At 50.7% G+C, this 21,743-nt stretch overlaps 1 protein-coding gene across 1 annotated transcript in view; it reads left to right on the top strand.

Moving 5' to 3' along the window:
* Positions 1–341: 341 nt before the first annotated feature.
* LOC119095080 (uncharacterized) overlaps positions 342–21,743 on the top strand; it is a 43,115-nt gene continuing 21,713 nt past the window's right edge. Inside the window, exons 1-7 of the mRNA XM_037217973.1 lie at positions 342–463; positions 2,565–2,766; positions 3,600–3,648; positions 4,150–4,247; positions 5,057–5,137; positions 6,263–6,386; positions 6,859–7,052. Of these exons, the coding sequence (XP_037073868.1) occupies positions 2,614–2,766; positions 3,600–3,648; positions 4,150–4,247; positions 5,057–5,137; positions 6,263–6,386; positions 6,859–7,052 (699 nt within the window). The 5' untranslated portion in view covers positions 342–463; positions 2,565–2,613. The remainder of the gene's footprint in view (positions 464–2,564; positions 2,767–3,599; positions 3,649–4,149; positions 4,248–5,056; positions 5,138–6,262; positions 6,387–6,858; positions 7,053–21,743) is intronic.

Genomic DNA, 21,743 nt, shown 5'->3' with positions numbered 1-21,743 from the left:
CCATTCCTTTTCCTCTCGCTATCACCAAGCATTGTTTAGGAGAAAAAGTCAGCTGATATGTTGGCTTTGCCGAGTCTTCCATTGTTTCGTTACGCTCATGCCGCCTATAAAATAATAATAGCGCTCTCTGACTGCTTTGGTCTAAAATAATGTGCTGGCAAAGGCATGCCGATGAGCTAAAGAAACGTCTGATCCGAAGATAGCTAAGCTGATATCTGTTTCCATGGAAACAACATGTTGCGTACACATGCATTAGAAGCACTGCATCCATGGAAGTGCGTTCACTAGGGTACAAACACGCATCACTAACGATTTTTTCCGTATCGTCTCTGCGTCCCTGCTGTCAGCTGTGCCCATGACGGTGTATCGTTGCCTTAGTCAACGGATCGTTTGAACCCAAAGAACCGAAGAGTTCTGCGGAAGCGCTGATGGAAACCACCAGAAATTAACAAACGATTTATTGGTAAGTTTTCTTGTTTTATCTAAAAATGTGTACAGATGCTGTATCGTGAGATCGTGAGAGCAGCGCATTTGCCAGATTCCAACCGGATGGGCTTGCTTTTTTAACATGAACTGTTGATAATCCCATGCTCCGTTTTGATTCATCCGAGTGATACGAATTATTATTAGATTATACTTTGGCTGCGATTTCTGCAAAAGTTTTTTTCAGTTCAAGAGTTTCGAATCATGGCATGCGCGGTGAAAACGGGCGCAAAGTGCGTCAGTCATAGCTATTTCATGTAGACTTGGGACAATGTTGTCGATGCCATGTTCTGAAAACACCCAACTGATATCGACAGAACAGGAGCCATTGGATTCTTAGTAGGTGATTCACGGGTGGAAGTTCAATTTATTGAACAAGCTATTGAACTGCAGCCGGTGAATCATTATTCGACGGGCACCTAGCCTCTCACGCTGCATTGCACAGGTACCAAATTATAAAATACACGAAAGATGGGATAACAAAGTGCGAAACTAATGCCATATTACTGGGCATTGAAAACAGCGGGTCAGCTTAACTGTGGAGGTGTTTTGTTTCTTTATCATGTACCATTTAATCATTTTACGTCTGAGTTTCGTTCCGCGGGACTAAATAATGAGGTGCCGCAAATGTCACATTATAAATAAGTGAACGATAATGAGAACGAAACCCACCCGGAGTGGAAATTTGTGACTATGTTGATAGCACTGACGATACACCATGATTATATTCCTGCTCTCCTATCATTTGAGTAATTTAGATTTGGTGCCAAATTAGGTCCCTGTCTAAAAATGCTCGTGTGAAAAGAGCTTGTAAGTACTACTTATCATGTACCAATGCTACTGTGACCAATGATAACTCTGTCGATGCAGTCAGAACTCATTTCCACGACATTATTCAGTAACTCTTCAGTAGCTTCAGTAAGTTACTGAGACTCCACCCTCTTGTAGGTACGGTCTTGCTCACTCTCAATCGTGTTATCTGAGAAGTCACAGGAGAGGAAAATGCCGACGAATGTAAAATGCTGGATTCCAACTTTGTCTGGTCTTAGGCACCGGTCATGGATAATACCAACGATATGCTGTTTAATCCTTCGAGGCCAACTGGCGACCCCTGGATTACCTCATTCACAGTGGAGAACACGAAGTTGGAAAATAACTATTCTCCTGATTATAAAACAGCACTTTTGAAGCCAAACACGCGCCAAATCGTGTCGTGAATCAGATTCTGTGCGCAAGAATGGGTGTAGGGCCGATCTAAAGCCAAATAAGTTCGTGATAGATCATTTGTGTCGATAAGATAATAGTAAAAGCCTTATTCCCCGGAGAAAAACCAGAAGAATGGAGATATAGATGGGTTGACATTTCGGCAGCGTGCCTTTGTTGAAACAATAGCAGAGCTGGATTCACTTCTGCCATTGCTTCGATGAAAGCATGTAACCGACTTATCAGCGGATCTACCCTCCCATTTCCCTGGTTTTTCTCCGGGAAATAAGGCTATTACTATTGTCCTATCTATGTGAATAATGTTCTTTGCTAATACGCTGAACAGCTTATGTGATTATTCGCGTCCCCTTACTTTGGATATATCACTGACCTATCAAAGGTAACCTTCATGTTTATCAACTGTCATAACACGCTGATTTCGTACCCCCAAAAATCCGTTAGGTGCCACTAAACAACAACAAAAACGGCATTTGTTATAAAATGGCTTTACACGCCTTCAGAGATGACCCTATAACTTACTGATGTGACGCGACCTAGGCTAAAACATTATTGGAAGACATACTAACGATATGTTCACTGAAGACATGCAGCGAATATGTCGTCGCCGACACCAACGCTTGGGAATCCGTTATTCATTTTTTTCATGGTCTCAGAAATCCCGCGAGTAAGGAGGCGTGTATACCCACCTCTGCTTTCATTCAGGTAACAAAGCATGAAAGGTCGAAGTGATATTTCAGCTTTGAGCAGACAGTAGCAAAATCATCCATACCCATGATTTATCTCAAGTGCAACAGATCGTCCCAGCCGAGCCAGTTCTGCAGGGCCACGCACCGATCTTTCACCTTCACCGTCTCCAGCAAGCTGGCGCCGCGCCGAGTCCGACACAGCACACACGCGGGTGTGAACATGTGTCTGCTGATGCTGACCTTCTCGGGCGCGGCGGCCATGATGGAGGAGCTGCCGCTGACGCCCGACCAGCTGGACCCGCTGCTGCCGGCGGCGGCGGGACGGCACGGACCGAGGTCTTCCGAAAACTCCGCCGGACCCATCCTCATCAAGGTGGGGCGGGGAGGAGGCGTGGGTATGCGCATGCGGCCTAAAAGGGGAGGGGGCGGAGGTGTGTTGAGCTGGTCAAAGGGTCTTTGACAGGCTGGCGAGCTGGCGAGACCGATGACACCATCGGGTGATGTAGTCTGGTGACGTCATCAGGTGATGTAGTCTGGTGACGTCAGGCGGCTGTTGCGTCAGTTTCGTTTATGATTGGTGAAGTTCAATGTAAGCACCAAATGATAATAATAATGATTGGGACTCACGTCTCACGGACTGCCAAGGCCACTTTGAGACGCATGCCTTTATTGGGTATCATGTGGGCGAGGTGGTAGCGTGGCTGGCGCCCGAACCCAGCCCGGCGGGTCCAGAGTCGAGCGGCCGGACCATTATACCGCTACCGACCCAAATCTAAGGACCAGAGCAGCAGTTTGTGTGTCCGGCTCTTTGTCATTATCGTCTTAACGTGTAATTTGCAACGATAGGCGCTGCGTTCGTCTGCCCGAATTGGTATTATTGATGCAGCGCTTGTAAGTGTTGTTGACGTGTTTACAATCCGTACCACAACACCGCATAGTCGTTTTACACTGAACGGTGGCGAGCTCTCGCTGTGCCTCGTATCGCATTTTTCGTTATAGTTCCCGCATGCTGCACTTTCTTGCGCACCAGTATCTTAAACCAAGCCGTTCGCACTATCTCAGAAACGAGTTTAGGCAGCCGAGCGAAAGGTTAACAAAAAGAAAAAAAGCGTCATGAAACTTCTCTACGAAGAAGGCTGCTCGCTGTTAGACAAATGTAACATAACTTTCAAGAAATATCTGTGCTTTACGCCGTGCTCTTTGCAGGACCAGGGAGTGATGCCTCTTCACAAGTACGACATGGTATTAACCTTCTGTAAGTATCGTATAATTGCCTTTCTTTGAAAGCACCGACCTTCGCTAGGAGAACCAGTTATTTTTTTCTGGCGTGTCAGGTGAATTAGTTGGGCGCCATAGCTCTTCCCAGAATAGCTAATTCTTGTGCTTAGGATTAAAACGTGCATAGCAGCAGACTGGAGCAGGAAATTTCCACACCACATGAATTAATATTGCACGGTATTTAAAAGCTCATGAACAAAAAGGATAAAATGTTTGCACAATGTAAAATCCATGCAAGATTTGCAAGTATCGGAGATGCACGTGCTTGGAATTAAAGGCAATCATCTTGAGCTTAAGACGTTTCCACCTAATTTTTGCATTACTGTTTCGTGGCGACGTCGAGTAATGACATTTAGTCATTACTCGAATAGTAAGAATGGTACCTGCGCATTAATGGCTGTATTTCTGGCATCTGCTTGTGGCATGGGAGCTACGCTCGCCCATAATCTAGTATGGAAGTGTGGCGTAATATTTTCAGATCTGACTGTGTTGAATAATGGTCACGGCCCATTGGAGCTAAGAGCAAACATGAAGCAATGTTGCCAGCATTTCTCCGTGCAGGATGCTGAGTGTGAGGTCAGTGTTGCGTGCAGAGTGCTGAGTGTGAGGTCAGTGATGCGTGCAGGATGCTGAGTATGAGGTCAGTGATGCGTGCAGCTGAGGGTGAGGTCAGTGTTCCGTGCAGGATGCTGAAGGTAAGGTCAGTGTTCCATGCATGATGCTGAGTATGAGGTCAGTGCTCCGTGTAGGATCCTGAGAGTCACATCAGTAATCCGTGCAGGGTGCTCAGCGTGAGGTCAGTGTTCCGTGCAGGATGCTGAGGGTGAGGCCAGTGTTCTGTGCAGGATGCTGAGGGTGAGGTCAGTGTTCTGTGCAGGATGCTGAGGGTGAGGTCAATGTTCTGTGCAGGATGCTGAGGGTGAGGTCAGCGTAGCGGTTCGGATAATATTCTGCTCACAAAATGGAACTCTGTTCCTAGAGGAGTGTTTGGGGCAGTCCAAAGATATTCTGGACTTCACTGAAATGATGCATGTACCGTTCCAAATTGCATTCTACCAGATAACTTGCATGCCAACAGACAAAAATTGTCGAACCGTTTTGACAAGTAGCGGAAATATGTCATGCCCAGCTGATGAAGGCCACGTAAAGGACATCCGCCTCAGCCAGAGCCGCAAGAGTAGGTACGCGTTAGGGAGGGTGCAGAAACCGATTTTTGATCAGCCGTTTACGATCAGACACACTGGACTTTAAGAAATGCTCCCAAATTTACACCTAACACCAAGCACCAAACGTCTGACGCCGTTTTGTCGCCTCGGAGCTGAATCTCTCGCCGGCGCTGATCCGGGTCTCTCCCCGGCTGACCAGCCGCACACCTCTCTCTCCAGTCGATGCTGCTCATAGGAGGCTACATGGGAATCCTGTCACCCGGCCACACGACCAACATCACCCTGCTCTTCCCCAACCTGGTGAGAGGCCCGCACCGGTATGGGCTCTCACATCAGTAGAGCGTCTCACTTTCTCACCGGCGGTGCAAACATGTCCCCTGGGTCGTTGAAACCACATAGAAGGTCATGGTCTGGGATGCGTGCACCTTTATGCACGCAATGCGTGCAATGCGTGCAGACTAGAGTTCAAATGGTGCGATCCGATACGCCACCTTCAGTTTTTGGTAAAAATGTGTCGTCAAGTTGGATTTCCTACGCTGGAATGTGCACCTGCTTCCAGGAAGCGTTCGAAGTCCGTAGTCATTACCCTTGAACGTCGTAACTAGGGTGTAACTGCGCATGCAGCTGCTGAGGCTATATGGCGTCGCCTGCCTCTCACCCTGGCAGGAAGGTTGGGGCACAACGGGGAATCGAAACCCGTACCTCTGAATTCCCAGACATGCAGCTTCACCACCACAACACCGGTACTCCTCATCGCCTGTGAACATGCATCGGATTTTTATTATAAAAAAAGCCTTAAATGCACGTGTCTGAAAAAGACCTTTAACCTGCAAAAGGGACCTGACCCCATTGTTGGTCTGGGCTGAGGATGGAGCTGCGTGGATGCCGCGATCAAATCATTTTTCGCCGACATGCTCTACTTGTTTAGCTGTTCTTGATGCCCGCTGCTGGGGTGTAAGTTCCTGTGTGTTGAAGAGGGGGCTTCCAACTTCGGCCCCAGTCCCCCTAACTTGTGGAAGAAAATGGCTCATATACGGTTGGAAACCTATTTGTGAAAATCGTTGCAACCCCTTGAAATTCACCGTTGAAACCAACCTAGGAAACCAACTCATTGAAATTCACCCATAAAACCCATCCCACCCATTGGAACTACACCCTCGGGCCGTTGTGTTGCTTTTTTGTCCGTTTTGAGCACGGGAGCACGATATGTTCAGGCAACAAATACGTTGCTTACTGATGGCCAAAAAAGGGAAAAAAATCGGTGCACAATGGGTTTTTTTGCACCCATGCTCTCGTGCAATCATTCGTGCATCATTTCTTTTGTTCTAATACCCGGTAGTCTACCAGAACTATGCAATGTAAGCTCGTCATTTGTCGGAAGGGGTTGCGCATTCCGCAGCTCGTGCAGCTTCGGTCCATTTTCAGTACATCTACAACCGGGTGGGCGAGTGTGAGATCACCATCCGCTACAACGACCACTCGTTCCAGCACACGGTGCACTTCAACACCTCGGTCAGCCGTTACGGTCCCGTCTCGGCCGTCACGGAAGGTGAGCCGAGCCGAGCCCCCCCCCCCCCCCGTCCGGGAGGGGGGCGGGGGCGTGCTGCTCCCCTGCTCCTCCGCGGCGTTCGCCGCAGCGCGGACGGCATTTGGAATGCGACGAGGCCACGGATGTGGTCACATCCCAGGCTGCTGGCAATACATCATGATCTGCTGACAGTCTGACATGAAATGGGGCTTTGTTTCCAAGGGAAAAATACGAAAACGTGCACTTCCTGATACCTTCGGAGGAAAAGTTTGGGGTAGAATTGCGATGCACATGTCTCTGCTCCCTCCCCCTGCCCCCTTCCCATTCCAGCACCTTGGAGGCCACACTTACGACTCATGCACTTGGATGTGCTGCACTGCTTTGATGCCGAACGCACAAGTTATCGTTTGGATACCGCCTAGACCGAAACCAAACTTTTCAAATCGAACTCCCATGTCTTACCCACTCGGCTCTTGTGACCACTGCCCCGCAGACTACTATTCACCGTACGACGTCAGCACGTGCGTCTCGGTTGACCAGGACCCGCTGAACGGCTGCTCTGCCGTCAACTGCTTCCACAAGTACAACGGTCACCGCAACTACTTCAACCCGAGCAAGCTGCGCTGTACGCCCGTGCCCCGCTGCGACTCGACCAAGCCTCAGAGCCCTGGCTCCCTGCCCACCATGGTCAGTGTCAGCGCGAAATGCACCAGTCCGGGGTCGCGATGCGCGTGGAGCAGAATAGTACCGTTTGGTGCAAGCCTCCTCAGCCGAAACGGGAGCATTTCTCGTTACGTAATGAATCCCAATTTAGACATGGCAGAATGTCCGCTAATGTGCAGTTTTTTCGGTGTTGCTGCTACTTTTGGGGTATCAACAACTGCTTGAGTAGCTTCTAATGCACGTTCGTTGCACGTTTTTCATCTATCTAACATCTATTTTCAGAGTCAGGATGTCAGAGCTTTTTTAACATATCCATCGAACCGGGTAATTTCGTAAGCTTGGCCTTACCTATTCGACACTAGGTGGCAGCAGTGGTGACGGGCACGCCGGCACGAATCCTCCGTGAGCGTGTTTGTTGCCTTCGGCTTGGAGCCCAGGGCCGCCGAAGAAGATGATGCAACTGTAACGCCACTCACATAAGCCATCTGCAGTGAGGGATCTCTCGTGCGATCGTGCCCCCTCCCCCTCCCCCCATTACAGGGGCTTTGGCCGGCTTGCCCCAGACCTTCACGGGATGGTCGCTGCAGCACGCAGCGAAACTCATCCCCATTGATCCGCCCATTTAGAGGCGCTTCGGGCCTCGCGATTTGAGGCTCAGCCCCGCCCACGTGGCAAGCAGGCTGGAGGGGCGCGAACTTCGTGAGCGGAGGATGATGGAGGCGGGCGTTGTTATCACCGTGCGGAAGCCTCCTCAGGGTCGGAGGGGACGGGGGAGGTCAGAACAGGCACCCCGCGATTTTGCAAGAGGGAATATAGCACAGAACATGACATGAGGCGACTGTAAATGTCATTGATTATGACAGGCTTGAACTTTTACCATTTACTCTAAGCGGCACCCAAAGGTGAACAGCAGATTTGCCGTACGTCAGCCACCGTCCAAGGAATGACCGCCAAAAAAGGGCGGTAAAAAGGACAAAGTTAGCCTGGAGGTTGGTGTAATCCGTCCGTGGATATTTAGGAATGTAACAGGTAGGTAGATGAGACTGTGTAGGATAGGTTCGTGAAGTATATCAAACAGTAGAAACATCCGTGTGTGGAATGTTGTATTGCAGAAGGCATTTATTGACCATTTATTGACTTTGGTATCCCGACCTTGGTATCCCGATGTACGTATTCATTGACCTTGGTATCCCGATGTACGTATTCAGCAGCATCGGCTGCATACAAAGTATGTCGGCATACCCCAGCACTGCGTAACAATATTTTACAGCATAGTCCTGGAGAGCAATGCCCACAGATTACATAACAGCTCACAGACTGCTGCAGCTGCCCCCAAACTGTTTCAGAGAAACAAAATAGCTTAGGCGGTTGGGCACCCCGGCTTTCTCTAACGAACAACTTATTCTGATTCTAATCTTTGGCTTGTTTGCTGTTATCTACATATATTTACATTTATCTAAATTATTTACGCTCGTGCGACTGGCGTCAAAAGCAGGCAATGTGACGACAAAAAGTGTGGCTTGTAGTGCATCCCCAAGTGTACTCAAATTGGGACCTAAGCAGACTCGTATTCGAGTCAAGAAATTTGAGTCGGCTCAGGGCTGACCCACAGATTTTAAGATTTGATTCAGCTCTCGACTCACAGCTGTTCCACTTCTTATTTTTAATCGACTCAATTCAAGCTCATTGCTTGCATTGAGTCATTTGACCCATGACTCATACGGCTATGTAAATATATATATATATATATATATATATATATATATATATATATATATATATATATATATATATATGCATTAAACAAAATCATGACACAATTAGCTGTGCTGGGCTATGCACGCGCGTCTGATGTGCTTACAACGAACGTGTAGGATAAAAACCATCACGAACATGCGGCTTGATCTGAGCTGCGAAGGTCGTGCGGTTTTTTTTCTCTCATCAATGCATACAGTATTGGTGGAAAGAAAACGGTGCCTGCAGCTGTCATTCTTTAAAGGACATACATGCTGGCTCGTTTTCACTCGTAGGAACTGCTGCTTACGTGTACATGCTAAAATTTGTAAACGCAGCACAGTTGCAGTGTAAACAGCCATGTCTTCTTGTGAATTAATTGATCGATTTGAACGGCAACATAGTTACAATCAAGGCATAATGACAACTGCTGTTCGAAGCATACCACCACCTCACACTAAGACCTGCTGCTGGAATCTTCCCATCACCCGAGTTTTCCCAAATATGTCAAGAGCGGTCCATGCTGGTTGGGGCCTGCCCAAACGCTGTCTTCGGTTCAATGCGTAGAAGGCTGCAGCACTCTCTTCTGACTGAAACGGTATTTTTCTTCTTGTCAGTAGCTTTTACGCTGCGATAATTCTGCAGTTTTTTGGACATGGGGGACGAGAACACGATAAATGGCACTCACAGCATGACAACTCATCGGTGTCTAGTGTCTGCTGGAAGAAAAGGTAAGAAAAAGCAAGAAGTCATTTGTTCAAGTTTGGCTGAGGTTGGAACTTCCTATGCGCGTCAAGACCACCCACTCGTTTTAGGAGGAAAAGATTCGATCTGGTGGTGATGTAGAACCACCTCCTTAATAATCAGTGCTGCGTGTGTAGTGAAGAGCCTGTTCCGGTACAGGACATTACGTAACACGTGGGCTTGACCGTGGTGTGGTGTGCGCCGAACCATTCACAGTTTTACACCCACCGAAGCGCCAGCAGCAAACTGGTGAGATTCACGCCAGCGGTCACAGAAGCGGTAAACCCTTTCACTGGCAGCTCTCCAGCAGTGCTTAACGCAGCGTTTCTCAGCCTATTTAAGTCCCTTCCTCCCCCCCCCCCCCCGGAGGTTGGATCGAGTATCCCCTTGACCCCCCGAACCAAATAGCAAACGCAATCAACGTAACTCATGCGTGTTCTCACCTTTGATTGAGGACAGAGTACCATGAGCGGCGTGTATGTCCAGCAAAGTACTCTACTCAGCGAATGTGTTTGAAAAATATAAATCAGATAGCAGAATTTAATTATTGATATGTTACTCGCCTCTAAGCACTCCGTGTCGGAGGAAGCACTGTCCCTGTTTTTGGCTAGCGCCGCACGCATATTCGGCTCAGTGCGTGGGGTGATGGCAGTGCACGTGGCAGCATCACCTCCCAGTCAGCGCCTACCTGTTCGCGCCATCTGGACAATTGTCCTCAACTCAGCTTGATTCAGCTATATTGCAGTTCCCCTGAGATCCTCGCACTTCTCCCTTGGGAAACCTTTACCCCGGTTGGGAACTTCCGGCCTAACATTTCGTCCATAATCCGGACCTGGCGATTTTAATCATGGCCAATATCCTCAGTGAGTGGCTGTCTAAAACTGATGTTGCAGGCTGATAGGATGTGGTAAAATCGCCGTTACTTTTGAAGAAATGAGTGGTAATTACTGGACGATGAAGTCAGACCAGATTTCAAACAAAATCTGCCGACAAATCCCAATGTGAGAACGCTCAGCAGGCAAATATCCCGGAAATATCGCCTGATTACCGCAATTGACTTTTTGACGTGAAAAAACACATTCCCATTTATCAGCCAATGCAAAAGGTGCACTTAAGACACAGTTGCTTCGGAGATGTGCTGTATTTCCACACAAAGATCCATCACACTTGGGTGCTTTGTAGAAGGAATGTGTTTTCAGTTGGTACAGCCGTAGACTTGACGTCTCAAGAAGCACATATTCCTCAAACAAGCCTGTGCGAGGCCTGATAAGCTTCCCTGCCTGAAAGCGTGCTGGGATGTGAGCTCTGTCGTGGAGAACATGCCCTTATTTGCTTACCCGTAGACCACGCTACCCACCTGCCTTACCCACCTGGCAGCCCTCTCTAGCTTCGCTTGGTGTGCCATGAGGACGTCGTGTTAGCGCGCTGCTTCTGTACAGAGCGGGGTGGAATGTGGCGCCTGGTTACCTCGGAGAAGTCGGTCTAGTGGACCCGCCGACCCGGCGAGGTCGACTCGTCAGTTCAGGGGTGATTGGTGTTTCATAACTCTTCGGAAAACCCTAACTCTGTAGGCGCCACCGCCCTGGGCAATAATATCGTACACGGAGAAGATTTCATTTCGCCCGGTACAGGATCATGTTGGGATGAGAGTAAGCAGGCGGTCAACAATCGCGCCTGCTCACGTCGTTCAGGTGAAAGACGATAATCCGCTGCTGATATAAGACGCGTGCCTCTAACACCTGCAGGCCGCCCATCATGAGTTGGGTGGGAAGCTGCTGAGATCTTCATCACGATTTGGCCTGAGCCGGCAGAAATGCCGAAGTTTCGCATCCCGAACAAATGACGGCGTTTTCAGCTCGCTTCTGACAGGTTAGCGGCTGTGTGGCTGCTGCAGAGCAGTGGTATTCCGTGGACGTGCACAGACCTGATATGTGTATACGCTCTAGCTTTGCCACTGGCATAGATTTAACACGCACACGCGAAATACACACATGAGTGGGGCTGGGGGGCTGTACAGACCCATGGCTCTTCTTTCGTAGCTCGGTAGCTCGACGCTCCCACGCATCGACGAAAAGTGAAAGATGCGTGTCCAGATGACGTTTAATTTTACGTTGCTCATTAAAGCACAGCATAAAGCCTCAAAAGAGGGGCACACGAAAAGGAAAGAAAGACGAGTGGGCCTACGAGCTGCATTTCCCTAAAGAGATCTCCTGAAGATTCCAATGGTTCACTTGGGTCGGGCCCCTCCTCACAATAATGCTATGTTCGCGGATTAATGGATAATATTTCATTCGGAAGATCGACACACCATTGCGTTGGGCCCATGACATGGCTGAGAAGCTGACCGAGGCTCAATGGTTTTGTGCGCTGGGCCCGTGACATGGCTGAGAAGCTGACCGAGGCTCAGTGGCTTTGACCGTCACCAATCCTGCGCTCCAAACATATAATGTAAGAATTTAAAAGTGGGTCCCTCGCCTGCAGAAGTGGATCGCGCCACTCGAGAGCCGTATGTCGCGGCCGACCAGCTGTCGCGCAGCCTTCTGATGTCGCGTCGGCGTCGTGCCTTTGATCTCGTTCTGACGCGGGGGGACGGGGGGGGGGGGGAGGGGCGTTAGCTAGTCACTCGGTCGGCTTTGCCGCCGACCGCCCGACATGAAGACAACTTTCCTTGAAAGAGACGTCGTAATGTCTAGCCGTGCGTGTTGCGGAGTCGCTTGTGATGATTTGTGGAAGCGTTTGCAGTTGCTGGCATCTCGGTAGATTGGAAAATTGCGTAGGCCATAGCAACTTTGGTTCCGGTAATCCATGGTAAATTTGAATTTTCTCTGCTGTCAATGCATTTTGGTGTTGAATTCTGGCGCATGGCTGCTTCGGGTTGGCTAACTTGCACGTGATTCGGATGCATCTTGATGATGCTGTCCAGGAATCCGATGCGGGCATGGGGCTGAGCACCTGGAACAGGGCTTCCAAAAAGAGGCGGAGGATTCCCCAGAGGGCGAGTATTAGGTCTCGGGGAGCATTCTGACTCGGTGTGATCACGCCTGGGTTAGTGAGAAATGTAAGCGCCCATGCAGCGCCAATAGACGAGCGCTGACAGGAACTTGATGTTGCCACTGGCATGCACTGTTATACGGCCACTAAGTCACTTCATGCACTTGGTCACAAAGCTCCACGAAGGGTTGTTGCCAATAGCGGGGGCGGCGTTTCCACTCGCGCCGAGGAAAACGCGGGTGGGCCAACTTTGTGATTTGATTTGCGTTGACTGAATACCACTGTGAAACACTTCCCTGGGCGTATAAGCCGTCGATATGGTCTTCTTCGCAGTAAGAAGTCAGGGTATGCCAAATATATGCTGACCGAGTTTTGTTGTTACGCTCGGGGAATCATTTAATTTGTTCTGGAAGGGAAATGGACCTTGCAACATTGGGAGGCACTGATCTACGAAGTTGCTCTCTCTTGCCTGATTGAACTTAACGTTGCAGCGTTTTTGTGGTGATTGACCCGGAGATTCGTTCCAGACTTTTTACAAGCTTCAGCTATGAGGTTTTCGGGAACCCAGCTTGTTAAGCGCTGGAGATTGGCTTCCTGCTTACGACGAAAAACGATTAAGATTTTTATAATTAGCCACGTTCTTGCTGCCCTTTGCTGCACTCTGTGACCATGGTCACAGCGTACAGAAGTGATGTTCTTTTTGCAGTTTTTGCAGGGGTAGTCTGCACGGGTGAGCAAGAACAGGCACTTAAACTCCTGGCTTAGCTACAGACTGGCAAGATCCTCTTAAGAGAAGATCACCCAGAACTGAACAGCAAATCCCCATGACGGAAGGATAATATGTTGTAAGGGTGATTCTAGATGACATGTGATACCACTAGATGCGCGGTATGGAACATTCACGTGGGAGGTGTCAGATACTTTTACGATGAAAAGACTTCCAGCTCATAAACCATCATATGCCAAGTGAAATTTCTCTAGATATTGTTTTCAATTGATAACAGTGATATACAAACTACTTGTTGTCAATCACATTTCGCTAATATCACACCTCATGTCTGTGGTAGGGCACATATCTGGGTTGCATTTTTTTTTTGTTGTATTTATTGCACTTTATCAGATCATTCCAGATGGATTGAGCCATTGCTGGACCTTGGTCAATTCAATCATCAACAATGACGAAGCGATAAACATAAGCACGACACACACACAGGAGGTAATGTGAGAGACGCGAACCCGTAAGTTACTGTGAATACCATGATGGACATGTGCCCTGAAAGTAGAAATAAGCGTGTTCGTAATAGCGGTGCCGATGGCACGCTCGCCGTACATATTAGCAGTTTGGTGAGCATTTGCTGGCTTTTTGTGACTGCTTTGGTGCGAGAGAGATAAATGAACATGCTGGCGGGCATCTAGCTCGGTGCTTTATGGTTGTAAAAGATCTAAGAAGGAAACAAATAAAACGAAAAAAGAGAGCTGCGAACGTGAATTATCTGGATTATTTTATCTGAATTATCTGGTTATTGGTCAGGGTTTTGTGTAGAAGTTAATACGAAAGCAGTCAACGTACTTCTGCGCACTGGAGCAGCCTACCCGCCTGAGAAAATCTAACACGTCGTTAACTTCAAGCCGACAGGAGATCACTCTGACTTCAAAGTTAAATGCCTTGTGGAGTTTGGTAACAGCGTCGCTTGTATGAGCCGTAACGGGCGCCTGGGGCTCGAACGCAGAACCTATGTAAAAAGGCGTGCGTGTGCAAAATTATATAGATACATCCGAGGATCGCTGCGCTTTTAGTTAGGATGTCTATCATCTACAGTGACTCCGTGTGTGACGAGGAGTCCCATTGTTCGCACGGCTGTTAGCCCAACTGTTAGCCCAACTATTAGCCCGACTTTTAGTCCAACTGTTCTCCCAATTATTAGGCCAACTGCAAGCCTAATGGTTAGCCCGACTGTTAGTCCAACTGTTCTCCCAGTTGTTAGGCCAACTGCAAGCCTAATGGTTAGTCCGACTGTTAGTCCAACTGCTCTCCCAATTGTTAGGCCAACTGCAAGCCTAATGGTTAGACCGACTGTTAGCCCAACTGTTCGCCTAATTGTTAGGCCAACTGCAAGCCTAATGGTTAGACCGACTGTTACCCCAACTGTTCGCCTAATTGTTAGGCCAACTGCAAGCCGAATAGTTAGGCCGACTGTTACCCCAACTGTTCGCCCATTTGTAAGGCTAACTGCAAGCCTAATGGTCAGGCCGACTGTTGGCCAAACTTTGCGCCCAGCTGTTCGGCCGACTGCAAGGCCAATGATTGGGTCGACTGTCAGGCCGACGGCCAGCTGGCAGGGACGTCCCTTCATAGCTGCTCACGAGAACACGACATCACTGGTGGCTTCAGTGGCCTCTCACATCTGTTTGTTCGCGAATCGTGGCGTTGCAACTTTTGAGCTGTTGAAGCATTTTAAAGACCCGGTGAGTGCGCTTCAATGGCGACTGACCAAGCTGTTCACCACCCCACTGATATGCGTGTGCGCCCTTACGGGAAATACTGCACGAGAGAGAGAGAGGGAGAAAGAGAGAGAGAGAGAGAGAGAGAGAGAGAGAGGAGAGAGAGAGAGAGAGAGAGAGAGAGAGAGAGAGAGAGAGAGAGAGAGAGAGAGAGAGAGAGAGAGAGAGAGAGAGAGAGAGAGAGAGAGAGAGAGAGAGAGAGAGAGAGAGAGAGAGAGAGAGAGAGAGAGAGAGAGAAAGAGAGGGAGAGAGATAGAGAGAGAGAAAGGAGAGAGAGGGAGGGAGGGGAGAGAAAGAGGGGGAAAGAGAAAGAGGATAGAGGGAGAGAGGGAGAGAGGGAAAGAGGGGGAAGAGGGAGAGAGGAAGAGAGGGAAAGAGGGGGAAGAGAGAGAGAGAGAAAGGGAGAGAGGGGAAAGAGAAAGAGAGGGAGAGACAGCCTCATCCAGACCGACTGAACTGCGAGACACTCATTTTGATGCTGGATGGTGGAAGTCAAGTAGCGCGGTGTAAATCAGGGAACGGAATGCGTGTTGCCATGCGGACATGACTTCGATCGCATGCGCTACCTTCCAAAAATCCACCGCATAAGTCCGCTGCAAAATCATTGACCTCAAGGCACGTCTTTTTTAGTCTGGGCGAGTCTTAGGCTTGTTGTAGTCGTGCAGACATCTGGAGAGAGCGTGTGTAGGCGATGCTGTGTTCCTGTACAAAGAACGTTCTGGTTTGCTTTGTAATGTTTCCTGTACACAGGCGAACGACATGCTCCCTGTCTAGAAAAGCCCATCAGCTCGCTCCGCGGAGGAGGCGCTGCATTCGTTGCGCATTGATGGAGGGCGCCCCCTGCATTCAGGAGATGCTGTGCTTACTATGAGAAGGCATTACGCCCCCTTTTCGTGGATGCCTCTCTTTGTCTCTTTGAGCAGCGGCCCCGTCTTCCCAAATAGCCTAGCCATTTGTACCGCGCAGCGTCGGTGCCATTCGTGCGTCCTGTTTGGAGTCGGCTTTCGCCCTGCGCTCCGTCGGTGACGCTCTGCCGCCTGCGCTGAGGCGGCGCCGGGGCCTGTGGCGCCAGGTCAGGCAGCTCGGTCGGGGGCGGGGCGGCTCGGACAGCCCGGACAGCCGGCGCTCCGGACAGCTGGCCGTGCGTGCGCCGGCGCCGAGGCGGTGACGGCGGCGGCCCGGCGCGGCCGGCGAGGGGCGGGCCAGTGTCGGCTCGTCTGTCCGACGCTGGCGCCGCCCAATTAGAGGAGCGGGCCAGGACGTAATTAGCCTGTCACGTGGAGCCGGGCCGCCGGCGCAAAAAGAGGGGCGGCCGGACGTGTGCCGCCGGCGCTGCGGCGGGCTGGGGAGGAGCCGGACGGAGCTGCAGCAGGGAGAGCGGGGCTGGGGAGAGAGAGAGGGAGGCGCCGGCGGTGGAGGGAGGCATGACAGCTGGAGGACGGCAGGGGAGATGTGCTGGAGGGATAGGAACGCCGAGACATGCATTGAGCGCGTACACGACTCCGCGCCAGCCCAAATGCGTGGTCAGCCTCTCGCGAACCGGTGAGCAGAGTGCGAAAGATCAGGCCAGGCTCCCGGCAATGCTAGGCTCATACTTTTCTGGGACGATCTTCCTCGGCCCGTGCTGGCCCTCCTCTCACTTACCACCCGGGCCATGGATGTTTGTGCCCAAGTTGGGCCAACACGGAATCGTCGCGCCGCTGCGCACAAGCCTGAATTTAAGATGCTTATACTTCCCTTTCTCTTTTTGTTTGAGCATCATCGGCTTTTCTAATATATCGTTGCCAACAGTTTACAGGATATGGGGTGGTTTAGTACTTGTCCAGTAATGGGAATGGCGTTCCTCCATGGAAAATGTCAGTTACTGCTCAACACCAATTAGCGCAGATCGATGGAACTGATCAAATGCATTCCTTCCCGCTACGTCGCACGTTGGTGAAATGAATGCAGCTCCATGTCTTTTCTGCCGGTTTGTTGGCGGCATTGGAAGCAGTTGCCCGGGGGCGCAGATGTTAAGCGATTGCGAAACACCCTCGGCACGTGTGCAGTTGATTCAGAAAGCTGCTGTAGGGCAGGATGCCATGGCCCAGCAGGCTACTGCCTGTGATCGCCCAGATCCACGTGCGCCACTCCAGGAAGCACGCCAAGGACACACAAGTGCACCACTCAAATCCCCGTTCAGACTTTTTTCTCCGTCATCTCCGCTGATATGCAGCTGGGCTGAGCCTCTTGCAGTGATTATTCGCCGCCATCATCAGCCGAGGCCCGTCTCTATTGGTGGCCCTGGAGGAGGCTCCGGCCTAGCACTGCTCATTCCCCCCCCCCCCCCCCCCATCCCCGCCCCGTGTCCGGCCGACAAGATCGGAGTTCGGCGCACGTGCCCACGTGATCGGCGCGGCCCCACGTGTCGGCGGGCCGGCACGTGCCCACGGGCCGCGCCCCCTCCCCTCGGTGGAGCGCCTCCCCGCGCTTGCCGGATGATAACAAAATCAATGAACCGGCCCCGCCTAATGGCAGTTTTGGGGATAATTATGCAAACCGGGGTAGCCGCCTCACGGACCGGCGTAATTACCGCGCGCAGACGGCTGATCGATGTGCCGGCCGCCGCCTCGACCATTTATTTCAATTACGGCAGCTAATGAAGAAGTGCCGCGTCCGTAACCCCTTGTCGGCCCAGGTGTCCCGACGGTCAAACTGTCTGGGCCTCGTCGGTACGAGCGTCGACGCGCGCGTGCGTGGTTTTAGTGGGTTTGGGTTTGGGTTTAGGTACCGTACGGGTGCTCTGCGATCGTAAACACGCCAGGGACGCCGTGGCCGTGGCAGTCACGGATGTGGGAGAACTTAAAAGTGAGGATTAAACTTCTTAGAGGCTTTGTTTCAGCACTTCATCCAATCAAGAAGGAATTCGGCGACGCCAAATTATAATATCAAACTGAAAGTAGTTTCGCGCATTCTTCTGCGAGGAAGAGCGCTGTACACTATAAATAAAACGTGCGATGTGGATCGGGGGGGGGGGGGGGGGGAGGGAGGGAAACATGCCCAATAATGTTATATTTTAACAATATACCAGTAGCGCTACAATGACGAAATTGACTTAGCGTGCACTTTTTCCCTACCTCTTCTGCAAGCCTTTGGTGTTGTCCTTGCTTAGCCGTAAATGCTATAATAGTTGAGGGTCAAAGAGGAGCATTTGTGGATGGTTATGAACCTGGACGCGAAAGCCACGCAGGAGTTTGTGCCTGAGAACAATGGCATGTAATCATCCCTGTCCAAGCGATCAAAACTGCGAAGATCTCCCGCTTTCGACATCATCCCTGCGTCAGCCTGCGGCGTCACTTGCGGCGGAGGTCGCCCCTGGCGTGCGCGTGAAGCCCTGTTGCCAGGCGGGTGGCGATCTGGCATCCCGGTGCCGCCATCGCGAGCACCCGTCGGGCACGAATATGCCCACGGTGGGAGAACTTCCCAGGCGCAATCGAATTTCTGTTACAATGGCATATGCAAATTGGCCTAATGTGTGAGCGCCGTCGGGTTTATTTGTCTGGCGGCTCGTCGTGGACACAGCTGGGGCAGGGGAGAGGGGAGGGGCACGGAAGGCTGCGTCCTTCACCCGTGAACGCGACCCGACTCTGTCCGCCTCGTGTGGCGGACGGCCACAGGAGCCGGACGTCATGAGCTTCGTCCAGCGGGTCCGAAGAAACACAGAGTTGAGCCAGAGGTCACTGACACTTCTCCTGTCATGCTCAGTTGAAAGCACTCTATCATACATCGCAAAAATTGTGAATCGAAATCGAAGAACATCGGACTGTCGAGCGGGGAGCGATTTTTGCCCTTCGGCTGCCGCCTGCCGATGTGGAGAGCGATGCTCCTGTTTCGGCCCGGTTCAGCGGTCGGCCTCTGCGGTCTGTTCATCCTCTGCGGACCGCGCGGCCTGTCCGGCCGCTCCCTGCGCCCTCGGGGCCACCTCAATGACGTCACTCGTCTGATCGGGGCGGTTTGCTCCCGCCAGCTGCCGATCAGCCCTCCTGCAACGCCTTGGCGGTGGGCCGCGGTCGCTACTGACATCTACCGACCGCAGACGGAACTAGGTGCGATCGGTGACCACCGCGCGGCCGCGGCGGAAAACCAGTCAGCCTTCGTAAGCCGGCTTCAAACACAATGATATGATAGCAATCGTGGTCAATGCGTCCCCGGGTCAAAGCTGCATAAGTTGGCAGAGTTTTCGCAATCTGAACCAGATCAATGCGGCGTTTTACTGAGGAAAGCGACTCAGATTTTGTTCTGATGACTGTTTTGGTCTGATAGGCTGTGTGAAGAGATTACACCACCTGCATATTGTCTTTACAATTGGCGTAGACAGGTGTGTCTGGCATACAGGTGGCCACATCGAGAGGAAAGGAAAGCTCTCACTATGATATCATCATATCATAAACGGAGGAAACTAATGCACGGCAGAGTGGACTTAACCCATAGCTTGACTCACTTCCAATGATGAGTCATCCACATTCAGTCATGCGGTCTGGACCCTAAAGCTTCTAGATTCACCAGAGCAGTAACGCACAATCCTAAACACTTCACGTCATTCATGCGTAACTGTGCACATAATCAAACAAAACTGTGTGCGTTCCCCGCCATCGTCCAATCAAGGGTTTCTGACGACTCCTTGTCACACCATGGAGACCCAGCAATCAGAGACAGATCTTTCACGGAACCGTCGTTCGATCGAGGTCCGTTGGGGGACAAGCTCAAAACGTGGTGCTAGTTGTGCTGAAATCAAGAACAACCAGTGCATATGAAGGCGTGCTCTACCGTCTTGGAATGAGCCATGGGCCCTCCGTTGGTCCCTGCTCACCCTCCCTTTTTAGCACCCCACATACGTTTACCCGTTAGAGCGGGTATTGCTCTCTCGTGGCGCCGTCGCGTTAGGAAAAACGTGCAGCACCGTGGCAAACCACGCCGGCCTCAAATGGGATGATAAATTTGCTCCGCCAGGGATGATAAATTTTTCTCCGCCACGGGCGGGAACAAGATGTAATTCCGGCGCGCTGCCAGCGCTGCTACCGGTGCAGCCGGGTTCAACACAGGCGAGGTGGGAGGGGGGGGGGGGGGGGGACGCGAATAATTTCGAAGCACCAGGCGCCGTCCGAGTGTATGGTGGGTATGGGCGCTTTGAATGAATCAGTCTGAAAACTGCATCAACTCTCGGTTTTTCGTTTGCGCGCACTGGGGTGGGCGGGTCAGTTTTACTAATTGTTTTTAAACATTCTTATTCTACCCCCGGAGGCTTTTCCAGAATACGTTTGGAACAGTACGGTGGGGACGCACCAAACGGTTTACAGATGTAGGCATTTGAATAGCCGATCGTTTCATGCAACAAGATAGGATATAGCTTGTAAGGTAACTGACCTTAAACAGGTCAGAGTCAGCCTGTGGCTATCAGCGAAGGCAATGCCCACGGAATTGTGCAATATGGTGTGACAACTGAGTGTTAGACGAATTCATGCAGCTTTGAAATGTTGCCTCAGATAATTAGACAATTACAATTAGTGTTGCAACTAATTGCATTGAACTTGGGTCAGGTACGGTTGTGAGCTTTAAAGCCAAAACCAGCTACTGCATTACTGGACTACTTGCCCGATGAGGTATTTTTGGGCGCTAATTTCGAATCTTGAGTTCTAAGGACATCAAAAGATAATTTATTTTAAATCCATGAAGATCGAGAAAGGTTTCTGACCTCAACTGGCCTCGATCAACTTTTCACTCGAGAAACAGGTCACGTAGGGTATTACTTTGCGCTGATTGTGCATTCAAATATCGATGGTTTCTGATTATATTTACCGTCTAAGGGTCAAATAAAGGCCACTGACCTCATGTAAGCACCAGTGACTTTTTGCTTACAAGGAATATTAGTGTTGAAGATGGCGGCGTGAGGGGTATGTAGGCGCTTCGGAAACTAATCTGAAGTTTGACGCTACTTGACCTTATTGGATCCAAAGGTCGCGACATACGGACCTCAAATTTGAAAAAAATAAGCTCACATGCAGGACCACCAACAGGGGCGTAGATTCACAAACTGAGTTTTGGTCAGAATAGTAAAAATAACCCAACCTGCCCCCTAATGGCGCCACCAAACGTGTTTATCTTCGGTTTTGGTCAACTTATTCCTCAAAAGCTGTAGACCAAATTGTGGGGCCTAGCCCCATCCCCTCCCCTCAGCCACCCCAGCTGGAAACAAAATTAAATCCCCTCCTCTCTACCCTGGGAATTCCGCATCCATCACGCTCAAAGTTTTGAGATCCCAGGGAAGGGGGCAATCCCCCTTTCTCCCACTCCTCCACCCGGCCGCGCTGCACTCAGTCGCCCGCCCGGGTGCTTAAGACAGCACAGCAGAACAAGGAAGGAGAGGTTACAGCGCCGCACGGCACCGCGCAGCCGGGGTTTAAGGGTGACCTGGTACATATTGGACGATTTTAAGGGTGACCTGGTGCATTAACAAAGATTTGGGTGCGGCTCCGAGGTGCACTCTGGAATACAAAGTCGACGGTAGTCATCGCGAGCTGTCGTGTGGGCGGGCAGTAGCCGGTGAAATTTTTGTTCCATCGCAATTAATTCAGAGGCGCACCACAGCAGAGCGTGCTTCGATTTTGGAAAAGTCTGCACAGAACCGGACAGCTAACGAACAATTTCACCACAAGCGGTAGTGCGGAGTTTGGACAAGACCCGGCTAGAAGCCTCTGGGCCGCTCCC

This window comes from Pollicipes pollicipes, unplaced genomic scaffold (genome assembly GCF_011947565.3).
Source record: "Pollicipes pollicipes isolate AB1234 unplaced genomic scaffold, Ppol_2.1 Scaffold_4219;HRSCAF=4965_pilon_pilon_pilon, whole genome shotgun sequence".
Classification (NCBI taxonomy): Eukaryota; Metazoa; Arthropoda; class Thecostraca; order Pollicipedomorpha; family Pollicipedidae; genus Pollicipes; species Pollicipes pollicipes.
Note: the sequence above shows the minus strand (reverse complement) of the source record. Positions and strands in the feature narration are given on the sequence as shown.